At 40.8% G+C, this 18134-nt stretch overlaps 1 protein-coding gene across 3 annotated transcripts in view; it reads right to left on the bottom strand.

Moving 5' to 3' along the window:
- Positions 1 to 20: 20 nt before the first annotated feature.
- The window catches only part of LOC119498273 (adenylate cyclase type 1-like), a 50716-nt gene continuing 32602 nt past the window's right edge, over positions 21 to 18134 (bottom strand). For 2 of the 3 annotated variants that reach the window (XM_037786965.1, XM_037786968.1), the window contains exons 6-20: positions 14153 to 14311; positions 13724 to 13865; positions 12257 to 12412; positions 8715 to 8912; positions 8535 to 8632; positions 8325 to 8409; positions 6965 to 7054; positions 6553 to 6815; positions 5727 to 5853; positions 3531 to 3692; positions 3293 to 3439; positions 3107 to 3205; positions 2871 to 2985; positions 2638 to 2762; positions 21 to 1548 (exon numbers count right to left, since the gene is read on the bottom strand). In XM_037786965.1, coding sequence (XP_037642893.1) covers positions 1120 to 1548; positions 2638 to 2762; positions 2871 to 2985; positions 3107 to 3205; positions 3293 to 3439; positions 3531 to 3692; positions 5727 to 5853; positions 6553 to 6815; positions 6965 to 7054; positions 8325 to 8409; positions 8535 to 8632; positions 8715 to 8912; positions 12257 to 12412; positions 13724 to 13865; positions 14153 to 14311 — 2395 coding nt within the window. In that variant the 3' untranslated portion in view covers positions 21 to 1119. The remainder of the gene's footprint in view (positions 1549 to 2637; positions 2763 to 2870; positions 2986 to 3106; positions 3206 to 3292; positions 3440 to 3530; positions 3693 to 5726; positions 5854 to 6552; positions 6816 to 6964; positions 7055 to 8324; positions 8410 to 8534; positions 8633 to 8714; positions 8913 to 12256; positions 12413 to 13723; positions 13866 to 14152; positions 14312 to 18134) is intronic. The other variant, XM_037786966.1, reaches the window with a different exon arrangement.

Below are 18134 nucleotides of genomic sequence, written 5' to 3'. Positions count from 1 at the left end.
TTTACTTAAACTGATGTTGATTTTTTTTTGGTGGGCATACTTATTAGGTGTCTAAAATATGTTTTGCTGGCCCCGTCCTGTTGCTTTGCTTTTGTGCGGTAACTACTGTCAGCTTCTCCAAGCTGGGGGCGCGCCAAACATCATCTACTGTAGGTAATACATTGACTATGGATAACTACAACCCACTTCAAAACACCCAAACTATCCCTTTAAACTATTGTGAATCAGGGCAAATAACATCAGATATTCAGGAAACCTTATTCCCTCAAAAAGACACTTTTATAAGTCTGTTGATGACGTTTGTAAAAGCCCCATATGCCAAATATGTTCAACCTACTGCAACCTTTTCTCTTGTATCTTGTATGTTGAGGCAATATAACCAGTAAAACTAAAGATCTATGGAAAGCTCAATACTTTGGTTTTCTTTCAACAGGAGTACCGTTACTATGGCTGTGTCAACTCTTAAAAAGTCATGCACTATTAACTGTAAATATGTCTCAAAAAAAGCCTATTTCATCCAGTGAGCTCTGAGTATAAAAAAAGTATTTTGTGCTGTTTCGTTACAATTCAGAATTAACCACACATGCATACACCCACTCACAAGTACACACATGCATGCTTACACACACCAAAAAAAGAAACAACACCATTTTACACTGTAAATAATGCAATGTATCCTTGGCATAATCGGAAAGACAGTGCAAAAGCAATAGCATGATCAGTCTTTTTTCTGGATATCAATGCACATATCCCTTATACGTGGAATATGTGCTACATAGAAAACAAAGATGCACGTTATACCTGGATCTGAGGGAACCCAGGAACACCACAAATCTAATCATCTGGTATAGAGATGTTAAAAAGAGGATTTGAAGTTCCGGGTATCTTTCTTCACTCCATGTTTGTCTTCCAAGAGCAGTTAAAAATCCCTAAGTGAGTATGATTGTCTGCATCACCACGTCATTTCTCCCGAAGTTCATATCCTGAATGAGCGTATTCTGGGTTGTGCCAGTAGCTCAGGATTTATAGGAAACACCTGGACAGCCCTGTCTTCTCCAGGCATCCAACCAGGCTTTTCTTTTCCTTTTTTCAGTGAACTTTGTAGTCTTGTCTCTCTTCCTACACTGCTACTTCTGCAACACCGGCTTCAATCTGAATCTGCGTCACCTCTAAGTCCTCCTCGTCCTCCTCGCCCACCGCGGGCACGCAGGACGAGGGCAGGCATGGCGCTTGGCTGTTGCTGCAGTTGGCGGTGTTCATCTGAATGTTGCTGCCCATGCTGGCGTGAGCGGTCAGGCTGGCGCCGGAGGAGACGCTGCCGAAGTTGGTCCCGCCCAGGTTGGCCGGGACGCTCGTCTTGCCACAGGAGTGGATCCGGCGCGCCAGGCTGGCCGAACGCATAACCGAAGAAGTGACAACGGTGCCCACGCCCTGGACCTTGCCCTCCAGGAAGTAGGTCAGCATCTCACCTTTGCCCTTGACGCTGACTTTGCCGCGGCACACCAGGTCATAGTTGGTGTTCAGCAGGCGATAGACCTCTTCGGTAACCTAGTATTATAAAAACAAGGAAACAAACATAAACTACTGTAGGAAAACACTCAGTTCTCTCTTGGGGTTCAACAAAGTTCAATCTAATATCAAAATAAAACATAATGTGTATATTTATTTTGGGGCTGGGCGATATATTGATATTATATTGATATCGTGATAGGAGACTTGATTTTGGATATCGTAATATCCAAAATCCAAAATCTCATTGTGTAAAAACACATGTTTTATTGCATCAAATACATCAAACTTGGGCTCCTGATTCATGTTGGTCTACTTAGACATATATATGTTTTTTTATTAGTTTTGTGTTTTTATATAAATTTCACCTTTACAACTGTAATTTTTTTTTTTTATATCCAGTTTACCCTATAAGCATTGTGTGTAAACCAAACTTTTCTTATAATTAAGGGACTGTTTTTAAGATTCAGAAATGCTTGTTGACAGCGACACCTGTGGCCGTTAAGTCAACGAAAGCCAGCGTCGGGTTCGCGCTTGCGCGCTCTAAATAGACATGAAAGAGCATCGCTCAAAACAGTGAGGCGACACACGTCAGATAAAACCACAATATCACTCTATATTTCAGCTGCTTGGCAGTAATGTTAGCTGACCAGACAAAGATCTCTCCATGAATCACTGCTGATCCTAGTGTTGGCTTTTCCTGCTTTAGCCTCCGGGTCTGAAGCAGGAAGAGAAACGTTATCGTCTCCAACCAGGTGCTGGTGTCTCCCTCCGGCCGCGGTTGGAGACAATAACGTTTCTCGCTGCGGAGCCCCGTCACTTCACAAGGCACGGAAAACCTCTGTTGGTCTGGAGGAGCTGCAGCATTTATTTCTGCACAAACGTCCACTGTACATTCACTAGATATTCTCAGAGCTAAACTAACTCTTCTGCAGTGTGTAGTGTGCGCGCATGCACGTGAGGTGGAGCAAGCTGAGTGCAGCCAGAGGAGCAGAGTACAGCAGAGACTCCGGCCACACGCAAGCGCTCATATGCGAGCGCACATGGGAAATCGACCCGGGGGATTTATACGTGTAAGAAGTTATAAACAGTCCCTTTAAATATTGTAATCTAAGGTGCGTTGGATACCTGTATCTTCCCCGGTACTCCGGTGCTGTCCATCCTGCTGGCCACATTGACTGTGTTCCCCCAGATGTCATACTGAGGTCGCCGCGCCCCGATCACCCCCGCAACCACTGGACCCACATTGATACCTGCACAAACACAAGAACACGGTAAACAAATACAAAATACTGTCCAACTGAGATTTCTCATAGTCACACCATGATTGTGTTAAGAGTTTAATACAAGGTTGGACGTACCCACTCTCAACACAAACTCATTGTACGACTGATAGTTGATTTCATCCAAAACGTCAAACATCTCGATGGCGTAGTCTGCTATTGTGCTCAGATGGTCGTAAACAGATTTTTTGGCCTAAAGTGGAGAAGTACACAGAAGCAGTTAGTATCGATGCATGAAATGATCCCTCATATTGTCTTCATTATAATGTACTACATCCATTTATACTTGTGCAAGCGAAAAAATGACATGGCACCTTGGTACCGATGGTTGGGACGAGGCCCACAGCTGCCATGTATGTGCTGCCAATGGTTTTGATCTTTTCTATGTCTTTGTAGCACTCCTTATCCATGAGCTGCAACACATACGTTCAAATAAACACACAATGCAACACAAATCTCCCAGATGTCCAATGTCGAGGAACAAAAAATCGGCATCCCACCTCATCAAAGTCGGCGATGATCTCGTTCAGTAGTCGCAGGCACTCCACTCCCATGTTGTTGCCGTCAAGCTCGATGTAGAAATCGTTGAAGTTCGGGATCGAGGCAAACAGGACGCCGACTTGTGCGTAGGACTGGTAGTATAAATCCTGATGCATAAAAAAAAGAATACAGTATAGCAGTATAAAATAACATCCTGTGAAGTCTTCTGATTCATGTTTTGTTTGTCTGTTTATCTACCTGTTTGTCTGTTTGTCTGTCTGCCTGTCTATTAGCGAGGCTCACCATGTTCCTGGGGTTGGACAATAGGAAGTGTTGAGCCACGTGTGCGGGAAGAAGGTTGAAGAGGATCCTCCTGTTGTCCAGCTTGACCTTCTCCATGCCGTCTCTATCCTCTTCCGCCTGACAGCAAAGGTAGCAAACACACAAAAATATACAGCCATGAGGATTGTTGCTTGTTCCATGTTTTCACCACATGGGGTCAGTAAAAGACCTTACAACATGGACTGTATGAGTCATATTTAGGTACATTACATGACTAATGCTGCTAGTTAAATGATTAGATGGCTTAAAATTCAGCTTTTGCAATCCCACTATGCAAAATAGTGTTTTTTTTACACGCTTGGCACCAAATGAAAACAAGCTTCTTACCCTCGTTTTTGCCAAAGTACAGACAGATGGCAGCCTATAAATACAAATCCTCCATACAGACCACAATGGTTTACATATTTCAAAGTTGAAATGGCAGCATTTCCACAGCACACTTCTATTAAAACCAGTGGTGGAATGTAACTAAGTACATTTACTCAAGTACTGTACTTAAGTAGAATTATGAGGTACTTGTACTTTACTTGAGTATTTACAGTTTATGTTACTTTATACTTTTACTCCACTCAGATTATTAATAGAAAATATAAAAAAAAAAATCAACTAATACATTATGATGTATTATCACAGGTTAAGTTACCCAGCAGTATATAAAGTACTTCAGCTTGTCATACTAGCTCGTCACGAAGGAGGTTCAATAACGCTCCAAAGTAACACAAAATTTTGGCGAGGAAAAACTGTCATGGCCATTTTCAAAGGGGTCCCTTGACCTCTGACCTCAAGATATGTGAATGAAAATGGGTTCTATGGGTACCCACGAGTCTCCCCTTTACAGGCATGCCCACTTTATGATAATCACATGCAGTTTGGGGCAAGTCATAGTCAAGTCAACACACTGACTTCTTCTCTCTCTCTCTCTCTCTCTCTCTCTCCCCAACCGGTCTCGGTAGATGGCCTACCACCCAGAGCCCGGTCCTGCTCCAGGTTTCTTCCCACTAAACAGGGAGTTTTTCCTGGCCACAGTGCGCTTGGGGGATCTTGATGGGCCTCTAAACTATGGCGTACGGTCTAAGAACTGCTCTATATATAAAGCGTCTTGAGATAACTTCTGTTATGATTTGACGCTATATAAAAATAAATTGAATTGAATTGAATTGAAATTGAATTGAAATTGAATTGACAGCTGTTGTTGCCTGTTGGGCTTGAGTTTGCCATGTTATGATTTAAGCATATTTGTTATGCGAATTGCAGTACCTGTGATGGTTTCTGGACAATATTTGTAATTTTTTTGTGTTGTTAATCGATTTCCAGTAATAAATATATACTGTACATACATTTGCATAAAGCAAGCTTATTTGCCCACTCCCATGTTGATAAGAGTATTAAATACTTGACAAATCTCCCTTTAAGGTACATTTTGAACAGATAAAAATGTGTGATTAATTAACTATTTTAATCGATTGACAGCACTAATTAAAACCAGTGGTGCAGTGTAACTAAGTACATTTACTCAAGTACTGTACTTAAGTACAATTATGAGGTACTTGTACTTTACTTGAGTATTTACATTTTGTGTAACTTTACACTTCTACTTAACCAAATATTGTACTTTTTACTCCACTACATTTATTTGACAGCTTTAGTAACTAATTACTTTGCATGTTCATTATTAGTATAAAATAAAATAAATATAAATAAACTAATACTTTATGACATATTATCACAGGTTAAGTAACCCAGCAGTATATAAAGTACTTAAACTTAGCTCCGCATTCACCAGCTGCAACATTTAAGTGACGAATGTATGCATCACTAGTTATAATTCAATAATATAATATATATTATGCCAAAATAGGCCATTCTGCATAATGAGTACTTTTAATTTTGACACTTTAAGAATATTTTGATGCTTGTTCTTTAACTTAAGTATGACTTTGAATGCAGGACTTTTATTTGTAACAAAGTATTTTTACACTGTAGTATTGCTACTTTTACTTAAGTAAAACGTCTTAATATGTCTTCCACCACTGATTAAAACATATATCATAGTAATGAGATGTAAGCCTCTCAACATCCACTCTGGACACACTGATACACACACTTCCTGACCTGCACAGCCCATAGGAAGTCCAAGCGTAGTTTGAGGTCCAGCTGCCTGGAGTGGAGGGCCAGGGCACTGACGAAGAGCAACAGAGACAGGATGGGCTCGTAACCCCGGATGTGGAGGGACCCCCCACTGTGGAAGAGACCAACACACATTACAAGTCAGCGCTGGACTGGACCACACAGAAAACTACATATGAGGGTTGAATGGACCCCCCACAGTGTCTGGAGAAATCGTGAGTTAAGTTTTATTAAATAAATATTTATTTTTTTTACATCAAAATAAAATATTAAATTAAAGAAAACATATAAATGAAATGTTGGACCATACAATATTATATTACTTACTGAAACACAACTGCATCTAAACAAAATGAGCTTTTCAAAAGAGATCTTTATCTTAATAACCTTCACAAATTCAACGTAATCACTTTTCAGGCGCATATTTCTGATCTGAGCTCCAATAAAATTGGCCGGGGCCCCTCGGTACTGGGTTGAGACAGCTAACACGCTCCCATCATCCAGCCCACATTGTCCTTTCAGGTTTCTGATTTGGAACTAATGAGCACATGTGCTGCTTCAAAGGGTGGAAAATGAAAGAGTGTGTGTGGGCTGCAGACAAGCAAAGACTCCTCCACACACACATATACATCCCAGCACATAAATGTTCTTCCAAACTCCTGGTTATCTGCCCCTTCTCCAGATTAAACACAAAAAAAACAGCCAATCGTTGCCTCGTGTATCTTCAGGAAATGACAAAACAAGCAGTGTTTTTGCATGATTTATGTGCGTCTGGTGTGTCTGTGGTCATGTTGTGCCGTGAACCTCTCACCCCGCAGACTTCCGAAAGCCACTGAGCTCCAACACGGTGACATACAGCACCCCCAGAAGGAGCATTAGCACCATCTTTGGCAGCCAGGAGACCCGCAGGAAAAGTGCCAGGGTGAGTGTGCCCACCACACAGGACAGAAAGGCGTAACGGGCGCCGTCGCAAGGCAGCTCCGCCATGGTGTGGTTGGCGCCGCTGTCCAAATCAATGATGACGATGGAGCTGTTGGTGTTGGCACTACCCCACAACCAGGGCATACAGCCCACCTGACAGAGGCAAACAAGAAAATACATATGCATAAAGATGATAGGATTTTTTTAGCTTTTTTGGTTTGCTAATTTACTGTACCATCATCTGAAGCAAAACTGATACATTTTTGGTGGATTACATTTTTAATGTTGCCTTTCCCACTTACCACGCAGGCCTGGGCCACAGCGTAGATTAAGAGCACTATGAGAATACAGAGAGCAGTGCGAATCTGAATGGTCAGGCACCCTGGAAAACACTGAGAGAAAAAAACAAAGAATAGTTAGAAGAAGGAGACGGACACCCACGATGAACATTTAATATAAATAAAAAAAAAACATATTTATATTGTACATATATGATTCTATATATGTGAAGGGGACATATCATGCTCATTTTCAGGTTCATACTTGTATTTGGGGTTTCTACTAGAACATGTTTACATACTGTCTGTCTGAATATACCTATATTCACCTCCTGTCTGAAATGCTCCGTTTTAGCGCCTGTCTCTTTAACCACTCACTTAGGTTTAGGAAAAACGTCATGTTTGGCCTTAAAATAAGTACGTAAACTAAGTAAAATATGTACGGAAACAACGTAACATAAGTACGGAAAACACGTCACAAACGTCACTAACTTACAAAACAAAACACTGGTCTCCTGGTGGAAAGTCGTGTGTTTGCTGGACTCATCCACCTCCCCTCCCACCCTCCCACCCTCCTGCCAGAAACGGTCTTTCTCACTTTTTATTCTACGTCACTAGCTATGAGCGGAGCATATTCCTGCAGATGCATTTACATTGCAGTCAGTACAGACTACATGGCGTATAAATGACACGTCAAAATCAATAACGGTGTTCTTATTACACACATTTGCATGCACGTTTTTGGGTCATTCACATGCCTTTTTGTGCGACTGGGCTGATGTATTCTAATGAGACATAGGAAGGGGAGCCAAATCTGAATGGCTTGTTGAATCACATGTTTTCTGATCTAGACAGCCTACAAAAAACTGACTCTTGTTTTACAGTTTGTGGGTTGGTAGGCACTCCAGATGTTTGTGCACAAGCACTGAAAAAGTCAGTTTTTCATGATATGTCCCCTTTAATATATGGCAAGGCTACAATGGGACAATGTGTGTTAGTAGCTGTAAGAATAATACATGGGAAAAGGACTTTAAATCATCTGATTGGAGTAGCATGAGGTAAGTAATGTGAGTAAGAACAGAGAGAGAAAGAGAGGGAGAACATGAACCTGTAAAAAACGTTCAAACTGATGAGGTCAGGAGCTTTGAGGACGACTATCAACCTCAACAAAAGTTGAAATTAAAAGACTAGCCATCTGCATTTAAATACAGCACAGAGGCTTAGAAAGTAATCTGGAAGCCAATGAATACTGAATCGTTATTACATGGCTTTATGAAATACATTTACATATTTCTCTTTAGTCAGCAAAAATGTTAATGTGTGAGTAAAAAAAAAGTGAACGAGGAAAGGAAGACAAGAGGGATAAGAAAGCAGGTGTATTTACCTGTACTTTAGTGATATGCAGGTACATGATACAAGCTACTAGGAAACAGATGCAGAAGACGAGAAGGACAAGTACCACTGTGCCCCTGAGTGGGAAAAAGAGGAGAGAAGAAGAAGAAGGGGTTAGGGGTTAGTTAATAAAGACAAAGACCTGAGAGAAAAAGCACTAGAGAGAAGAAGAAGGGACAACAGCAGAATCTGTTGTACATACTGTGGTATGATGAGAAGATAGACAAGGCCAAACAAGGCAGCTAGGATCAGAGAGAGGACCACCGCGCTGGTGAAGTACTCATCAGGAACCTGGTGGTACTATGAGAACAGATAAGAGTAAGTAACAAAATTCATTCATGTACAGGTGTAGTGTGTGTCTGCAGTGTCTAAAGTCCCTCACCCTCTGCTCGCGCTCAGAGCACTTATACATGAGTGTGAGGAAGTTGAGATCCGCCGTGTCCGACTCGGTCTGGCGGGCCTCGATCAGACGGCCGATGTAGCGGTTGACCCGGGTTCTGGGGCTGCTCTGGACCACATTAGCCTGGTTTGTGTTGGTGCGATTCCTCAGCTTCTGTGGAGCCGTCCGCATGGCCCTCCGCTAGTGGAGATAAAAAAAACAAAACTGAATATCTTCACCGAAAATGTCGAACTTGGAAAAACAACAGTGTGATAAATAGGCTGCAGTGCAGCGCCCTGTATTCTCTGCACTACTGGAGTATTATCATATTAGGAACAAGGGTGAATAAGAGTCAACAATAAACACGGGCAGCTGATTATACTTTCAAATTAGGACATTGCCTTCACACTTAACTTCATTACCGAATGCACCCCGCTGTGTCTAAGTGTCTTCGGCAGCCAAAGTGAGCAGCTTTGCAAAACATTGGGCATTGGAGCAAAGCCAGAGAGTTAACATGGCGGAGTGGATGTGTGTGTGTGTGTGTGTAGGTTGGTGTGTGTGTACATGTAAGTGATCACGTTGGATGACTTGTGTAGCTCAGTGGCCCAGTAGGGGAGCAAAGGGTGAGCATGAGTGTTCATGAGTTCATGACATCAATGTGTACAGCTCACTCACTTCCTTGTTTTCCTCTTTTTCTTTCAGTCCTTCTTCCTTACGTCCTTCTTTCCCGCCCTGTTTACATCTATTCTTTCCTTCCCTGCATCAGTATATTCTTTCTTCCTTCCTTCCTTGCTTTATATTCTTCTTTACTTCCTTCTTTCCTTCCCTGCTTCCATATATTATTCCTTACTACCTTCCCCGCTTCCGCATGTTCTTCCCTTCTTCCATCTTTCCTTACCCACTTCTATATATATTCTTCCTTACCCCCTTTTTTCCTTCCTTGGTTATCTATTCTTCCTTAGTTCCCCTCCTTTCTCCCTGCCTCCTTCCTTCCCTGATTCTGTATGTTCTTCCTTACTCCCTCTTTCCTTCCCTGCTCCTGTCTATATTTCCTTTCTCTCTTATTTCCTTTTCTGCATTAGTCTATACTACCTTTCTTCCTGCTTTTCTTTCTCTTCATCCTTACCTCTTGCTTTACTTCCTCGCTTCATATTTTCTTCCTTACTTCCTTTAGTCTTCCCTCCTTCCATCTAGTCTTTCTTCTTCCTTTACCTACCTCTCCATTTCCCCCCCCCTTATTTCTCTGTGCCTCCCTCACACTCTCGTTTTGTTATTCATGCGGCAGCAGCACAGTGACCTGCTGATGCCGACTTCTCCTTATATTCCATATTGTAGCACAGGACACATCATGTCTGCTGCACCAAAAATCCTATTCATTCATCCCTTGTCCCTCATATTGCTCCTCTCCGTGCCTTGAATGCATATGTCATTTCACACAATTCAAGTGTGTGTGGCCTGAATGCAGAATAACCATTCAGTAGAAGGTGCATGTATGACTTAACCTGCCACCACTTTTCCATTTGTCTTTCATTTTATACTAATGTGCCTTCTGTCTGCGGTGTGAGGATGTTGTCATTACTACTAATGTAGATCTGAGAGGAGACAGTGAGAGGTAGAGATCTACTGGATGCAGCCACAAGATGATGCTTATAGTCAAACTACTATTCTTGTGTAGACATTGTTGGGGGGAAGTGAGTCCCCACATTTGATGATATGATCAGTTGTTTGTCACCACAACAAGAAAAATAAATAGCCAACACACACGCACATACAAACAAACAAACACACACACACACACACACCTGAAAATCTGGATTAAAACAGCTGGTGCAAGAATTGTACAGCTGCCAAGCTACAGGATTTCTTTTTGGGCACACAAGGTCAAGTAAGCTCTTTGACATTTGGCCAGATTGCCAGTGTCACTGACAGTATGTGCGTGGGGGACGTGGTGCGTTGGTCGCTGGCAGGAGCGACATGCTGAGGTCATTATAGATGATAGGATCATCGCTTACCATCACTCCCTATCTTCTTACGACAAAGTATACATCCTGTGGAAGCCATATATTTATATACTGACTAAAATGTACAGTTGCTAGAGCAAGTCTTTTAAGACTTTTAATTACCACAAATTATTTTCTCCTTAACTGTGGTTTGTTAATTCAGCTAATTCATAGCACATTCAGTGTAAGCATGGATCTAGGATAGTGACTTCTATGAAGGGGAATATTGGGCGTCATGATTTCCATGTCACCAACAGAGTCAACTCTAAGAGAGTCAATTCAGATAAGGGCTCTAACTAATGATTATTTTCATTATAGATTTATCCAGTGGCTCTTAACCTGGGGTCGGGACATCCAAAGGGAGTCGCGAGAGCATTTCTGGGGGTCGCCAAATGGTTGTGGAGAAATAAATAAAATAACATATTAAAAATAAAACAACACATTTTAGATTGTGGAATGTTTTTTACATTACATCGCCTGTGTGGGTGATATAATTTGCCTCAGAATAGATTTTATTGAGTGTTTGTGAGAGTCAAAGTGGGCGTGCACATGAGTGTCTGACGGGGGATTTCCTGCAGATCAGGGGGAGAGAAAAAGTCACAAAACACATAAAAAAATCCACAGTGCCTGGAGCACATTGGACAACGCCTAGGTACTAGCTAGCTGTTCAAATTAAACAAAAGTTAACAAAAGGGGGGGTCGCGACTTGAAAAGGTTGAGAAACACTGGATTAATTTGCCAATTATTTCCTTGATTCATGATTTTATCTATAAAATAGTGACAACCACAATTTTCCTAAAGCATAAGGTGACACCTGCAAACTGCTTGCAACAAAACCCCCCAAAATATGCAGTTAACTATAACATAAAACAAATAAAACTGATTAATGGATTATCAAAATAGATTCCTTTTCTGTCAATAAACTAATAAATGAATCGTTTCAGCTCTAATTCCGAGTCTACAGCAAAGATCTGTTGAAGATAGCTAGAAGGAACTGGCTGTGCTACAAATATCACTACAAGAGTGCAATGTCCAATGTTCAAAGAGGTGACAGAGAACATTTGTGTAACAGCGTTGGATGCGGGAGCATCTCTTGCACATGCTAATATCGACTGTATGTCCAAGAAAGCTACTAAATCATGAAGGAATCCATGAACACGCATTGTTGCTCCTCGAATGTTTGTCCCCTTGGATGACCCACAACTCTGTTCTGTTGGAATAATGCTCTGTAGAGCTTAAGATCGTGTCTTAACAAATCTACATTGTGGAACAGCCAAATCCTGGTGTTGAAATGTCGTGGCATGACTTGAAGTGAGGCTTTTTTTTTTTTTACAAATAAAAATGTTTAATATAAAGAATAGCTTTAAATGTATCTTAATTGCTGTACAGTTATACAGAAAGCATTTACCTGAAAGATATTGTTAATAAAGTAGTTTTCACCACTTACTCTACACATTCAGAATGTATCTATTTTTTCTCTCTATTTACGTATATCACAGAACGAACAAACACAGAAACGTCAACACAGACACTGAGAGTTTATACCTTATCACCGTCCTCGCAGTTCATGACATTGGAGAAGGGAATCTCAGCCTTGAACATCTTCCTGCAGTGCATAAGCTGCACTAGTAAGTAGCACACAGTTTTGAACTTCATCTTTTTGGCGGGCTTTATATCCGAAAGAATCAATCCTGGGAATATCTGTCACCAGATAAGAGACGGGAACAAGGATTTAGTCATGATACCCCACACAGTGATATATATTATGTAAGGGTCTATAAATCATGCACAGGCACTGGACAGTACGCACGTGCACACATGCTCATGCACTCACACGCATGCAATCATTATAATCAGGCTCAGGAATTTCACTAGAACGTGGTTAAGATAAGATAGGTCAATCCCTTAGGTGGTTTTAATAGTTTTAGCACTTTGCTGCCCTCATTTTTTTATAAAGCTATTTCTGATAAAGATTAAAGAGTTAGAGGAAATGTCATTTGTAGTAAGACGTATATGTTTAGTTCGATGCACAGCGTTGAAGGCGTGTCCCTAAACAGGAGAAATTAAAGGCACAATAACAGAGTGAGTAGCAGCCTATCCAAACACAGCTTAGTCAGGGCACATCTTTCTCTGAGCCATGTCTTTGATGAAGTCTAACGATCAGCTTTATTAAGAGGATTAGCAAAGTCTCCCGCATACCGAAGAAAAATACACGCAACTGGGATGTTACAGGTTCATATAAGAACCCGGGTAACCTATGTGCAAGCCTCATATTGCATAACATAAAACCTGCTGCAAGGAATAAGGAGGAGAAGAGAGAAAGGAGGAGAGGAGAGGAGAGGATAGGAGAGATGTAAGAGGAAAGGAGAGGTAGAAGGAAAGGACAGGTGGAAGGAAAGGAGAGTTAGGAAGAGAGGAGAGGTAGGAAGGAGAGTAGAGGTGAGGAGAGGTAGGAGGAGAGGAAGGAAGAGAGGAGAGGTAGGAATAGAGGAGAATAATAATACAGAACCAAGACTGAAATTCCCTCTCCAGCTGCTTGTGGCACATCTGTTGGCGAGGTGCATGTTTATGCGTATGCACTGACACACACACATATTATCTCTGTTAGTTTGCAGGACTGTGCAGATTTGAGATGATAGATTCAATTCCTTACAGGCTGGAAGTGAGATCGGCTCAACAACAAATGTGTGATAGCTCCATCATATGATGCTTTAGTCAACACTATGTTTCTATTCGAAGGTTTTACTGTAGATATTTGCATAGAGGTAAAGACAGGTCAGTCTGCTTCTTTAACCCTGGCCTACTCTGACTTACCACATAAGTCCATTAATACTGATTAGCATATACGTCCTACAGAAGCTTTGCTAATGTGTACACACTGTCTGGGTAATAAAGGGTTCAACTAAGGCCAACGTCTTATAGGAAGTGTAATCTCAACATGCAACTGTCATCATTTTCCTCTGCTACAAGCTAAATATACACATTCATCAGCACAGGATTACAATACGATACCTTCCGTCGGTGAGATGGCACTATAAAGAAGGTTTCAATTTCATGTTTTTGGAGGAAGGCGTGCCTTTCGTGACCGTTTCCAGGCTCCACCTCATAATCTCCATTTAGGCACTCCAGCGTAGATTTGGTGATGTGGACTTTCCTGTGGAGCGGAGGCAGAGATGGGACGTAATGATACACAACACAAGTAGTCTCATGGGAACAAACAGTGCTAAGCAGCTCATCTGCAGAAGAGTGTTACAGGAGACTGTGAAAATAAGGACTGAAATCCTGCTCCTAAGACTTTTTTAAAATGCTGCAAAAGCACTAGCATTAAGACTGACTCTTGATTAATAAATATACAGGACAATATCAGAAATGTTCACATAATTAGTGAGCATGTGCAGTGTCCATAGCGTTTGAGGCTCATGTAAAATGTCCAGTACTGACCCAGGTAGTCCTCCAGCCTCCATCACATTGGCTAGGGTCACATCATTTGACCACACGTCATATTGCCATTTCCTGAGGCCCAGCACGCCACACAGCACCCGACCTGTATGCAAGCCCACGCGCATGTTTAGGTTGACCTCTGTGGCCTCTGCTACCGACCTGCAGGGACAGAACACATGTAGTGTTGGAGTGAGGTCGGTTAAGGTCATGTCCAGTGGTGTAGTGGAGGGTATACGCAGCTATGCAGAGTATACCCACCTCTTTTTGTGGTGGTTTACAGTATACCCCCCCTATCAGCAAAAAAAGTCATTGACCCTTATAGGGTTGAGCCATCTGCCGCAACCCAATCTGGGTGTAGAGATGGGTTCTGCCCAAGGTTTCTACCTGTTAAAGGGGAGTTTTTTTCTCGCCACTGTCGCACCAAATGCATGCTCATGGGGGATCTCTTGTTGGGTCTCTAAATTATAGAGTATGGTGTGGAACTGTAGAAAAGCGTCTTGAGATAACCTCTGTTATGATTTGACGCTATATAAAAAAATTGAATTGAATTGAATATATAGGAAGAGTATACCCATTTCATCCTCAGTAACCTAGCCCTGTCTACCTAATAGTACACCCACCTTATTAACGACTACTACAACACTGGTCATTTTCTATATTTATATTTATATCTATATCTATAATTAGTCAGAGCATAAAAAGGCAGCAGCAGAATATGTACAAAAATAACACAATGTGACATTAACAATGCCAGGGATGGAAGTAAAAAAAATACATTTACTCTTATTACTGTAACAAATCTGTTTTTTTCTGTGTACTTTTTTTTTGAGTATTTTTACTTTAGTCACGTGAAAGCGTCTCGATAAACTGTGTGACAATGGAACAGAAGAAAGGAGATAAATCAGCAGCTGCAGCAGAGAAGAAGCTGCAGGTGTGTCTGAAATGCTAACAGAGTATCTCCAGCCCTGACTTCTGCGTTCACTGATGAACCTTGACCTTCAGTTAGCTGTGTGAGAACTTTCTGTTGTTTCGAGTGGACTGGTCAAACAGTATTTTTTTAGAAGTCGTTCAGACTGGACCGGTGAGCACATGACAACAACAACACACACTGAACTCTGTGGATGAGAACGTCAACTAGCAACGTAATTGCGTGTGCGCGTGCTACGTGGTGTAGTCTCTCCTTTGCTGTGTGTGTGTGGACACTATTATATTATTTACATGTCCACTTTGTCTGTTTTTTGTTTTGTTTTATTCTACTGTTGATAGCTGTTTTTTATTTATTGTTGATCATTTTTGTTTAATTGTGGGATTTTTGTCTCCTTTCTCGTTAAGTGCACTTTCATAGACTAATCTACTGGAGTTACCCTGCACTATACTCATTTATAACAGTCTCTTCTGCACTATACTCATTTATAACAGTCTCTTCTGCACTATACTCATTTATAACAGTCTCTTCTGCACTATATTCACTTTTTTTAATAGTCGTGTATCACAGCTGTTACCCTGCACTATATTCAGTTTTAACAGTTTTCTTCATCTCCTTGTATTTTTTGTAACTTTTTTACTGCCTTTTTACTAACATGTTTTGCACTATGGAACTGTGATGCCGGGAACTTGAATTTCCCTCGGGATCAATAAAGTATCTATCTATCTATCTATCTATCTATCTAATGCTTGTCAGGGTACTCTGAGGAAGGCAGCTGTATATTATGTAATTGATAATCAGTTGTATTGCACAGACTGTAGAGTGCTCATCTGTTGGTTTGGTTTTGGTGGTTTGATGTTGATCCACTTGTGTTTACGTTGACATTTAATCTATTCTGTCCTCTATTGTGTAGCCTCTCATCTCTTTAGTATCATATATCATTGTGGCAGCTGCCAATTCTCTGGTGCTTGCTGTTGTTTCCCTTTTCCCTGGTGTTTTTTTGGTTGAGTTGCTGAGTGATTAGAGGGTTATTCAGTTCACCTGTTGCGCAGGGTGTGGGGACTGGCTCTTAAATGATAGTTGAGAGCAGCTTGGTGCATTCCCCTCTTGGCCAATCAGGGTGTAACGACGCCCTTTCTGTAGGGCTTAAAAGAGGAGGGAAACTGCACACCCAGGGTCATTCTGATCTCTCCTTCACTCAATGCAACATGTGTTATCAGCTTTATCAGAAACTCTGGTCTGTTTTGGGCCCTTTTGGGATTCTGTGATCTTTGTGTTTTGTTTGTTGAGAGTGTTGACTCCTAGTTGGGGAAACAAATTAAGTGCCAACCAATTGGGTTACCTGCACTGGGACGTTTAGGTACTATTTGTGCAACGATCTGGCTTGCCTTACAATAGCCTAACGCCTGCAGGCTGTATTTTTGTATTCTATTCATTTGTTGATTTTCAATGAAACCCTTTATACCCATTTCTTTTAGTGTATTTTATTTGGGAAAACTTTAAAGGAGGGTAAAAGGAAAAACACAAACCAACATTTCAGTTTCCTTAATTGTTTGTTAATATAGAGGCATTTGTTCATTATTGAAGAGGCATTTGTTCATTATTATTATTATTAAGAAGGCATTTTATTTTATATTATTATGTGGATGGGAACTGTTTTTCAGTTCTGACTGAACAACTAAAGTCTGGGGAACTCAGTACCGCCACATCATCACCATCCTCCCCCACTTAAATGTGTTTAATGTAACGCAGTAACGTACACAAGTAGCTACTTTTACTTTTAAATTTTAAATTTCTTTAAAGTAACAGTACTTTTACTTGAATACAATAATCCAGTACATTATTTATTGTTGATCATTTTTGTTTAATTGTGGGATTTTTGTCTCTTTTCTGGTTAAGTGCACTTCCATAGACTAATCTACTGGAGTTACCCTGCACTATACTCATTTTTAACAGTCTCTTCTGCACTATGTTCACTTTTTTTAATAGTCGTGTATCACAGCTGTTACCCTGCACTATATTCACTTTTAACAGTTTTCTTCATCTCCTTGTATTTTTATATCTGGTATATTTTTTTGTACTTTGCACTACTGACTTTTTTACTGCCTTTTTACCAACATGTTTTGCACTATGGAACTGTGATGCCGGAAACTTGAATTTCCCTCGGGATCAATAAAGTAACTATCTATCTATCTATCTATCTAATGCTTGTCAGGGTATTCTGAGGAAAGCAGCTGTATATTATGTAATTGATAATCAGTTGTATTGCACAGACTGTAGAGTGCTCATCTGTTGGTTTGGTTTTGGTGGTTTGATGTTGATCCACTTATGTTGATCCATCTATTCTGTCCTCTATTGTGTAGCCTCTCATCTCTTTTGTATCATATATCATCACCCTCCTCCCCCACTTAAATGCGTTTAATGTAACGCAGTAACGTACACAAGCTACTTTTACTTTTAAATTTCTTTAAAGTAACAGTACTTTTACTTGAGTACAATATTCCAGTACTCGTTCTACCTTTAAAACAATGCATTACTGTACATAAGCACTGTAGAGTTATTGAATAAGACTTATGCATATAACACATGCACAGAGGATTGTGTGTCAGTACAGCCAGAAAAGCATGCTGGCTTGCATACTGCAAAATGCAACCTGATATAGCAGGACATTCTGGTATTTTTGGCATACTGCATTTGACATATTGGGACATACTAAATCTTCTTCTGGCATACTCAATAGTATGGTAGTATGGGTATTGGAATGCACAGTTAATGAGAAACAGGTGTGAGAGGATGTTGTCTGTCATAAGCTGAAACATTTATACATAATATTGAAAGGTTCTCAAGCATGTTTTAAAGGTGACCCTATAGGCAAGACCACCACTCTTATCATTGTATGTTTAAGCACAAACTGTAAATTTACTATTAAAAGCATTCTTTATGTGTAATGATTGAGGTCGGATACCGGCGAGGAATATAAAACTGTAACTACAAGCATTCTTTGTAAATAGATGTGGCAATCTGTCAAGAAGTGGCGGGGAACAAACACTGCTCTAC

This window comes from Sebastes umbrosus, chromosome 12, assembly GCF_015220745.1.
Source record: "Sebastes umbrosus isolate fSebUmb1 chromosome 12, fSebUmb1.pri, whole genome shotgun sequence".
Lineage (NCBI taxonomy): Eukaryota > Metazoa > Chordata > Actinopteri > Perciformes > Sebastidae > Sebastes > Sebastes umbrosus.
Note: the sequence above shows the minus strand (reverse complement) of the source record. Positions and strands in the feature narration are given on the sequence as shown.